The sequence below is a fragment of the Danio aesculapii genome, chromosome 5 (genome assembly GCF_903798145.1).
Source record: "Danio aesculapii chromosome 5, fDanAes4.1, whole genome shotgun sequence".
NCBI classification, from domain to species: domain Eukaryota; kingdom Metazoa; phylum Chordata; class Actinopteri; order Cypriniformes; family Danionidae; genus Danio; species Danio aesculapii.
Window position 1 is genome coordinate 43,332,646 of NC_079439.1, and position 8,985 is coordinate 43,341,630.

The 8,985-nt window shown below is 36.3% G+C and overlaps 1 protein-coding gene across 2 annotated transcripts; it reads left to right on the top strand.

Moving 5' to 3' along the window:
• Positions 1-615: 615 nt before the first annotated feature.
• Positions 616-6,646, top strand: isl1a (ISL LIM homeobox 1a). 2 transcript variants are annotated; one of them, XM_056456988.1, is made up of 6 exons: positions 616-857; positions 1,409-1,598; positions 2,323-2,582; positions 3,995-4,281; positions 4,609-4,776; positions 4,916-6,646. In XM_056456988.1, the coding sequence occupies exons 1-6, from the start codon at positions 830-832 to the stop codon at positions 5,030-5,032; spliced, it is 1,050 nt and encodes a 349-aa protein (XP_056312963.1). In that variant the 5' UTR covers positions 616-829; the 3' UTR covers positions 5,033-6,646. The 2 variants fall into 2 exon arrangements, with proteins under 2 accessions (XP_056312963.1, XP_056312964.1); XM_056456989.1 differs by having other exon boundaries at positions 3,998-4,281.
• The last annotated feature ends 2,339 nt before the right edge of the window (positions 6,647-8,985 follow it).

Here is an 8,985-nt window from a genome sequence, read left to right on the forward strand (position 1 = left end):
TTTATGAATTCATAAAGAAAACAGATTTATGAACACGAATTGATCTAAATTATTCTACATTAATTTTCAGTTTTAGTTTATTATCCATTTAAATTTTAATGTTGCATGTTTACAAAATATATTTTGTAATTGTAATTTTCTATAATTGTTATTTTTCCAGTTTTTAAATTATGTTTTCATGAATAGAACACCTGCTTTAAATATCATATTTCCTGCTCAAAATAGAGACTAATTAATTTTATATAGCCTAATATAAAAGTAGCCAATGGTCTAGTTAAATAAGCTAAATAAACAGCTAAACAGATAAATAACTAACGTTATTCTAAAGTTAATGTTTTTATTATTATTTGTTTATTATTATTATTATTATTATTATTATTATTATTATTATTATTGTTGTTGTAGTTATTATTAATTTTAACATCTTTCGGATCTAAAAACGTATGAATGAAATACGAAAGGCAAATGCAAGAACCCATCGGCCTGGGCACCGAACAGCTGGTCGTCTTTCCATAACCAATCAGCTTCTCATAAAGGTGACGTATGAGTGTCCTACGTCAGACCAATAGAGAGAGAGAGAAGAGCTGAAGCCGGCGGAGTTTCAGAGAGGGAGAGAGGGATAGGGACAAGAGTGGCCCATCAATACGGTGACCAAGCACAGGAGCTCAACACACACCCCTAACTCTAATCGCAAGCATCTCGATTTCGGGAAGTCCTGCAACACCTCGAACCCTCGGCCACTTTCCCACCTTCACAGATCAAAACACGGGCACTAAGGGCCTTCTGTCCGGTTTTAAAAGTGGACCTAACACCGCCTTACTTTCTTGACATGGGAGACATGGGGGATCCACCGAAAAGTAAGTTAAGCTTTAATGTTTATATTCGTGTCTGTTGACACTTGACATTAAAATCGGCGAATTTTTAATGAAGCATGTCTTTATGTCGATCATTTTGTGTAATTTTAGGAGTTTGTTTCGCGTTGTGCAAAAGTTTAAAAGTTCTGAACCGACTGTGACAAGCCGCTGTTAGGACCAATACACAAGTTTAAATCACTACTAGGACTTAAAAGAAAAAATTAACATTTAATATTTGATCATTTATTATTATTACTACTATTATTCATTATAATTATTACTATTATTATTAATAGCCTATTAATAACAACAATAGTAATTATAATGCTTATCTTGGTTCTGATGTGACATGCTTTTCTTCATTAATTTTTATAAACACCGTTATCATCACAATGTCACATTGTCTTGAATTTTACACACAGATTAATGATTTAACACTGATCAAAATAGGGCAGTTTTACACTTTTACAAATAACACTTTTAGGTTGTCTGATAATTACGTAAAAAATATTAACACAACTTTCCTATGCTTTCTTTTTCTCTCATTCATTCAGAAAAGCGTCTAATCTCGTTGTGTGTCGGCTGTGGGAATCAAATCCATGACCAGTATATTCTGCGCGTGTCGCCAGATCTGGAGTGGCACGCGGCGTGTTTGAAATGTGCAGAATGTAACCAGTATCTGGACGAGTCCTGTACATGTTTTGTGCGAGACGGGAAAACTTACTGTAAACGGGACTACATCAGGTAACGCATCAATTAGGTCACGTTTTAGTTTTCGAGTGTGGATGACTGAATGACAGTAACCTCTTGTTATTAATTGCTGCATTACGGCAGCATGCTGTCATTAATTTTTTTTGTAGTACTGGACAGCACCTATATGCTAATCTCTTGTCTTAAATGAGCCTGCAGCGCAATTACTCTAAAATTATTGTGGAGCTTTGTTCATGTCAAGACTGTGGCATTACAGCATTTATCTGTGAAATATTATATGATTTTTGACAGTACGGAATTTAAGAAGCCACTGTTATGTAAAGCATAAACAACAATGTTGATAAAAATGCACAATACTCTAAAGACAAATGTAATTATTATTATCATTATTATTACTACTACTACTATTATTATTATTATTGTTAAAATTATTATTATGAAAATGAATTTTGGTATTTGCTAAATCATTAAGAGACTAAATAACGAAATTAATTATAAAGTATTTGTCTATATATATTTAGCCTATTTTAAAAACATTTACATTTGTTGTTTATATTACAATTATGTGCATTTCGGTTACCATACACATTTTATTGCAATTGTTGTCAAATCGACCATTTTTAATGATGCTATTATTTTTATTTATATAAAACACACACACACACACACACACACACACACACACACACGCACGCACACACACACACACACACACACACACACACACACAATAATGTATCGTTCTTTTCTCCTATAGGTTATACGGGATCAAATGTGCTAAATGCAACATCGGTTTCAGCAAGAATGACTTTGTGATGAGAGCACGCTCGAAGGTTTATCATATTGAGTGTTTTAGATGTGTGGCGTGTAGTCGGCAGCTCATCCCAGGAGATGAGTTCGCTCTGCGGGAAGACGGGCTCTTCTGCAGGGCCGACCATGACGTGGTGGAGCGGGCAACAATGGGCGCTGGTGACCCATTAAGCCCATTACATCCGGCGAGACCTTTACAAATGGCAGGTAGGCATTGCATTCTACTACAACTAACAAAGCATTGTTTGCTCGAGGACTCGGGGATTATTTGTCTTGGGAAGGAATTTCTATAGAGCCACTCCTCTGAAGATTTGGTATTTTTAGCGTGTTTTAAGATAATCACAAATGTTTATGATGACATTATATTGCTGCATTTCGAGATTGAGACTTATGATGAATAAATGCTGGCTCATAACCATCCGTGAATGATGTTATTAACAAGCTAAACCACAAGCGTGTGGTGATTTGATAGTATACTCGCTTTATTTTTCTTGTTTGTCTGTTATTAAATTCAGCTATTCATGCATGAAATAGATAGGCTATTCTCTGTTGATTAGAGGCCAACCACGCGACAATGTCAACTTGTGCATGTACTTGAGAAATAAAGGAGATCCATTCACAAATAAATACAAAGAAAATGCAATTCAATCTTAAATGGTGATATGCTATAGAAAAATAATAGCACGATATTATGTGTTTGTGTAATTACATATGGACGAGCATTTGACTTTTTTCCTTTTTCAAAATATGCGTTTAAAATTATTCTGCTATAACAAATCAGAGGCAACTATGAGTAATATTCCGCATTTAAAGACCGTCTAAGTAAAAAAAGCATCGAGTTTTTAACATTAAAAATAAATAAATACCCGCAGTGCTACTACTGCTTTATTTCATTTACTGCAATAATGCCCCGTATTTGGTTAATTTCTCATAAAATAATAAGCTTATTTCGAGCAAACCACTACAAAATCCGCTGTTAATGTAGGTTTATTAATAACCCGCAGCTTTAAAACAATGTCATGGGCAGCACACCGCGCGCACCTGAATATTTAAAATTCAGAGGTATGCACAGATTGGTTTAATTAAGTGTCGTAAACCTATCTGGGTCATACGCGCCTTTCAGAATTTACTGCATACAGAAGGAACATATAATTGCCAGAAAAGGGATTGCGACCATGGCTGCGTTTCAAGCTTATTAAAAGGAAGCTCTCTTAGTCATAATACATACAGAAAAAATACTGCATTAGTGAAGGAGCAAATTTCTATATAGAAATAATTGATAAAGAATATATTGTACGCGTATGGAGTGATTTCCTCTTGATACCGGCCTCTTAAACAGATCATAAAATATATGTTGAAAATAATAGTACTCCGTTTTCATTAGTGATTATTTTTAAATCTATTATTATTGTTGTTAAAGGCTATGGGTTACATTATTATTCGCCTATTATTTCACATAAGTAAATCCACCGTGGATGGGCCTCGGGGACAGTTGAGTTAAAATAATTGACAGATCGCTTAACACATGTGTAAAATTTTGTTACAAATGTAAAACATCATACAAGAGCTCTTTGCATTTAATAGTTATTTCTTTTTGTTTGTTTCGTAATTTTATGCAGCAGAGCCCATTTCGGCACGTCAGCCTGCGCTTCGACCTCATGTGCACAAGCAACCTGAGAAAACAACCCGCGTCCGGACAGTCCTCAACGAAAAACAGCTCCATACCTTGAGGACTTGTTACAATGCCAACCCTCGACCCGACGCCCTCATGAAAGAGCAGCTCGTTGAGATGACGGGTCTCAGTCCGAGAGTCATCAGGGTTTGGTTTCAAAACAAGCGCTGCAAGGATAAAAAGAGGAGCATACTGATGAAGCAACTTCAGCAGCAGCAACCCAACGACAAAACGGTAAGACTGGTGACGCTTTATTCCATAAACCAAAACTAATAAACACTTTAGATCTTTAATTTCTGTAGTCCAGTCACAGATGTTCCTTTTGCAATGCTATTACAAAAAAGTCTAGCAAAATAACTTAAAGCATCTCCATTTTCTAAAATAAAAAGTTTGTATGTACATTAATAAGTTTTACAAAGAAATCATACCATATGTGGCATTTTTTGTTTAATATAAAACATCAAACTCTTTAGATTCTTAGACTTCACATGATACGTTTTTGTAACACGTCGCCTGAAATCTATTTATGGCTGAATATAACTCATTCGCGGTCATTTGCAGAACATCCAGGGGATGACAGGTACTCCAATGGTGGCGACCAGTCCAGAGAGACACGACGGTGGTTTGCAGGCAAACCAAGTGGAGGTGCAGAGTTACCAACCGCCTTGGAAAGTCCTGAGTGACTTCGCACTGCAGAGTGACATCGACCAGCCTGCTTTCCAACAACTGGTGAGTGCGCAAACCCGTGCGTAAAGACATAATTCCAGTAGCCGTTTTAAACCACCGCTAATGCTTTTAATAAAATGCAAAGAATGAATAACAAATATTCCAAACAAAAATAATAACAACCTACATTTTGTTGTTTTAGGTGAATTTTTCTGAAGGTGGTCCAGGCTCAAACTCCACGGGAAGCGAGGTCGCGTCAATGTCCTCGCAACTGCCAGATACACCAAACAGCATGGTAGCGAGTCCTATAGAGGCCTAGGCAAGTGGATTATCTCCTGCACCTGAAGTTTGCGAAAGGACGTGTCCGGAAACCAATCTCAGAGAGAGGCTCGTGAAGTTTCTTCCATCCCTATTTCATTTAGGGCCGCTTCTGAATAAAAGCCCATCCTCCGACTGCACGAGGCCTCTATATCGAAACAACCTTTGGTTGTATTTATACACTGTGATGACAATCGTGGGATTTAAACACACTCTGACCGGGCAAGTCCAACGAGTGTTGCGAAAAGACCATTTAAAGTTGCAGACTCCAGCGAAAGTGGACCCAGCCGGCGCACATATTGACATACCGAACCTGACATGATCATTGCAGTGCTCCGCGGCCGAGTGGACCTGGTCGGCTACACTTTTGCCAAATACCCCTCCACACTTTTCCCACTTTTATGACAAATCAATGGACCTCTGCGGATATAAGACACAAGAGAACTTAGTCTAATATATTCATTCATATATAGTCTACTTCTGTGCGCAACGTGAGTAGCCTATAATGAAACCATGACTGTTTATTCTGTTTCTATAAAAGATCGAGACGGACTACTTGCTCACAAGTAAGGGTATGGCAGCCGAGGTCTACTGCGATTACAGTTTTGTTATATGGTCTCTTTTGAAGCCCAAGTACTAAGGCATTGCAACAAGGTATACCTCTATTTTGCCACAAGCTGTGTGGGAATTTCATGTGTTCGTGTCCGTCCAAGAAGTTTTTTTTCTTTCCCAAAGATGTGTATAGGTTTAATTTAAGTTAATATGACTGACTAGTTCTGGAGGTTTCGTTTCGTTCCTGTATTACAAAATATTTTATTATTTATTGTCGAAAGACATGCCACTTTTGTGTACTTTTACTTGCTGAAGTAAAAAAGGAGGAAAAGAATATTGTCGACTCCGAATGATCTATCATAAATTGACGTGTCCTGTCGTTTGATCAAAGACTGATGTAAGAACAACGCCATATGTAGAGTTATCTTCAGGAAAACTTGATCAATAAAAATTTGACGTGTTCTGTAAGTAAACGGTCGGACACGTGGGACTTTCTTAAATCTGACCGCCGTGTAGTTTATTTGTTTATCGCATGGCAGTTTGTGGTCTGTCACACAGACTGAAGGAAATGAGGCAAGAGAAAACAAATCAGTTCTTGTATGATCATATAATCTGGTTAACAGCACAGCAGGCCAACGCACCCTTAAAGAGACAGCTCACACTAAAATCATAGTTGGCATATTTATATACTATTAATTTATTACACATATTTATATGTTAAGGAATTATTGACTGACAGAGAAAATAAACAAATAAATAAAATCAAGAATTCGTCTATGAACCTCAGAAGATGGTGTGTTTCATCACTGAGAATTACTTTGACTAAGACATCACCGTGTTATACGCATATTATTCTGCAGCCAGCTTGCTAAAGTACAAACAGAATTAAACATGAAAACAGAGCTGTCCTGACTTTGAGGAAATCATGTTAGTTGCTGGTACAGTGACCTTGACAATGCCTCTTTACATGGCCGGCGACTCTGGGCATTATTCACTGAGCTTCCTTCTGGCTAAACAGATGCTGCAAATTGAGATGATTCAGATGCTTGACATGCTTATTTATTCTATGCTACAAATTACCTTTGCAATACAAATATATGTTTATTCTATACTGTAGCAAAGAAATGACTAAAAGTAGGCTAAAAGACTGGGTTTATCACCTAAGGTTGCATTTTCTATTTGCATCTGATTAAATATATTTTCATAAAATTCAATTTGTTTTTTGGTATGCTTTAGAAGAAAAAAAACATTACAAATGTCAACAGGAAATATCAAAGACTAAATGTGGTAGTCATGAGATGACAAAACAGCAAAGCTTTCTTGTTTGTAAATGTCTATATTAATTTCTTAATACAGTATAGCACCACTCAACAAAAGTAGTTAAGGTATGCTTTGGGAAAAAAAGTCTCAGTTTGAATCAAAAGTATTTAATATAATAAATATTTAAGACTTAATGCACCAGTCATGAGATGATATTGGAATACTAAAATGCACAACTTTACTCATTTGTCAATGAGTATAAAAAAGTTGTTTTGGCATGTTATGCAAGTAAGTTTTGATTTTATTGCCAGTTTTAGTGACAAAATTCAATAAAAAACAATGTTGAGTTACCTTTTAAGAGATATTTTTAAAAAGTACATTTAATAAAAATGGCCTAAAAATAAGACATTATTTCGTAATAGCAGGGTAACATTATACGAAGAAATTCCAGGAAAACAAACGTTTTGTGATCAATTTCTAATGTTATTTTGGGAGAATGTGCGGTCTGTTGTTATCGATAAAACAGTAGCCGACTTTCACAGCCCAACACCTATGACAGCCAGCTCCATTCAGCTGGAACTGTGGCTCATTGCACATTGGGATTCATTGAATCACAAGTTGGTGAGTCAGAAGAGCTGTCAATTTCACCATGATTGAAAAACAACACATGCGAGCGTGAAAGAAAATAGGGAAAAAATACACCCAAATTTGTGATGCTTGACTGTTTAGGTCATTTGTTGAGCAACACATTGAATAGCATGGAAGTTCTGTGAAGTAGGGATCCCCTGTTTAAAATGTCAGCCCTTTTCTCTAGTCCTCTACAGTGAGAAGAAGGCCGTTGGGTAGCACAAAGCCTCCTGATAGAATGGTTCCCAAAGCTGGTCGAGCCTCCCGGACTGCATTCAGCTTGTGACTTGCTGGAACAAAAGCAGCACTGTACCTGGAGGAGGCTCCATGGAACAATCACAGTCTCCTGGATGAGACCCGATTGCATTGTGAACCGGGCAAGCAATCCCTCCCCAAGGTCCAAAGCCTGACCACAGAGTCACAACACCAGGGAGACTGGTGAGCTCAACCCACAACTGTTCAGCGGTGGCAACCAAAGGCAGATGGTTGACGAAACTTTACTCTGCATCTGTCATTTTATAAGAATATTACTATATATTAGAACAATCAGACTTACAGTCGAAGGTAGAACTATTAGCCCTCCTAGGAAAATTTTATTGTACTTCAAATATTTCCCAAGTGACATTTAATAGAGAATGGGAGTATTTCTTCTGGATAAAGTCTTGTTTCTTTGAGTTTGACTGGAATAAATGTAATTTATTTATTTATTTTTAGGTCAATATCATAAGCCCCAATTAGCGATTGGCTACAGGACAAACCACTGTTGTTCAATGACATGCCTAATTAGCCTAACTTGCATATTTAAGCCTTTAAATTGCACTTTATGCTGAATACTATCTTATTTAAGCTTTGTATCTTGCAAAATAACTAGTAAAATAGTATGTATTGTCATCATGGAAAAGACAAAATAAATCAGTTATTAGAAATTGGTTATCAAAACTATTTTGTTTAAAATATGTTGCAAAATAATCTTCTCTACGTTAAACAGCACTTGGGAAATATTTGGAAACACAGAAGACATTTTCACAGGAGGGCTAATCAATTTGACTTCAACTGTATTTGTAATAATTAAGAGAAGCAAGAAAAAGGAAGAGATTTACTCGCTTTCATTTTATTCTAAACTTTTCTTTCTTTTGGCAGCACACAAAGAAACATACTGAAGTGCACTGAAGTAAAATGAACACTGAACTTTACTGGCATTGATTGACAGCAGCCCTTTTTTGCTACTCATAATGAAAACAAAGTAAAGTGATCACATTTTTGGGTGAACTATCTCTTTAACTACATTATATCAACAATGTTTTCATGTGTGAAATCCAGTAGCAACTTTGTCTTAAAAATCTCTTACTCTAGTGCTGAGCAAGGAGGTTGTTAAACATGACAATTATTACAATTCCTAGAATAGTTTCAGGAGACAATAACATATATTAATACAAATTCTTAAGACTTAAAACAACAGGCAGGTTAACAGATAATCAACTGCACCATTGTTTGTGCTTTTCACATCAATTGCAT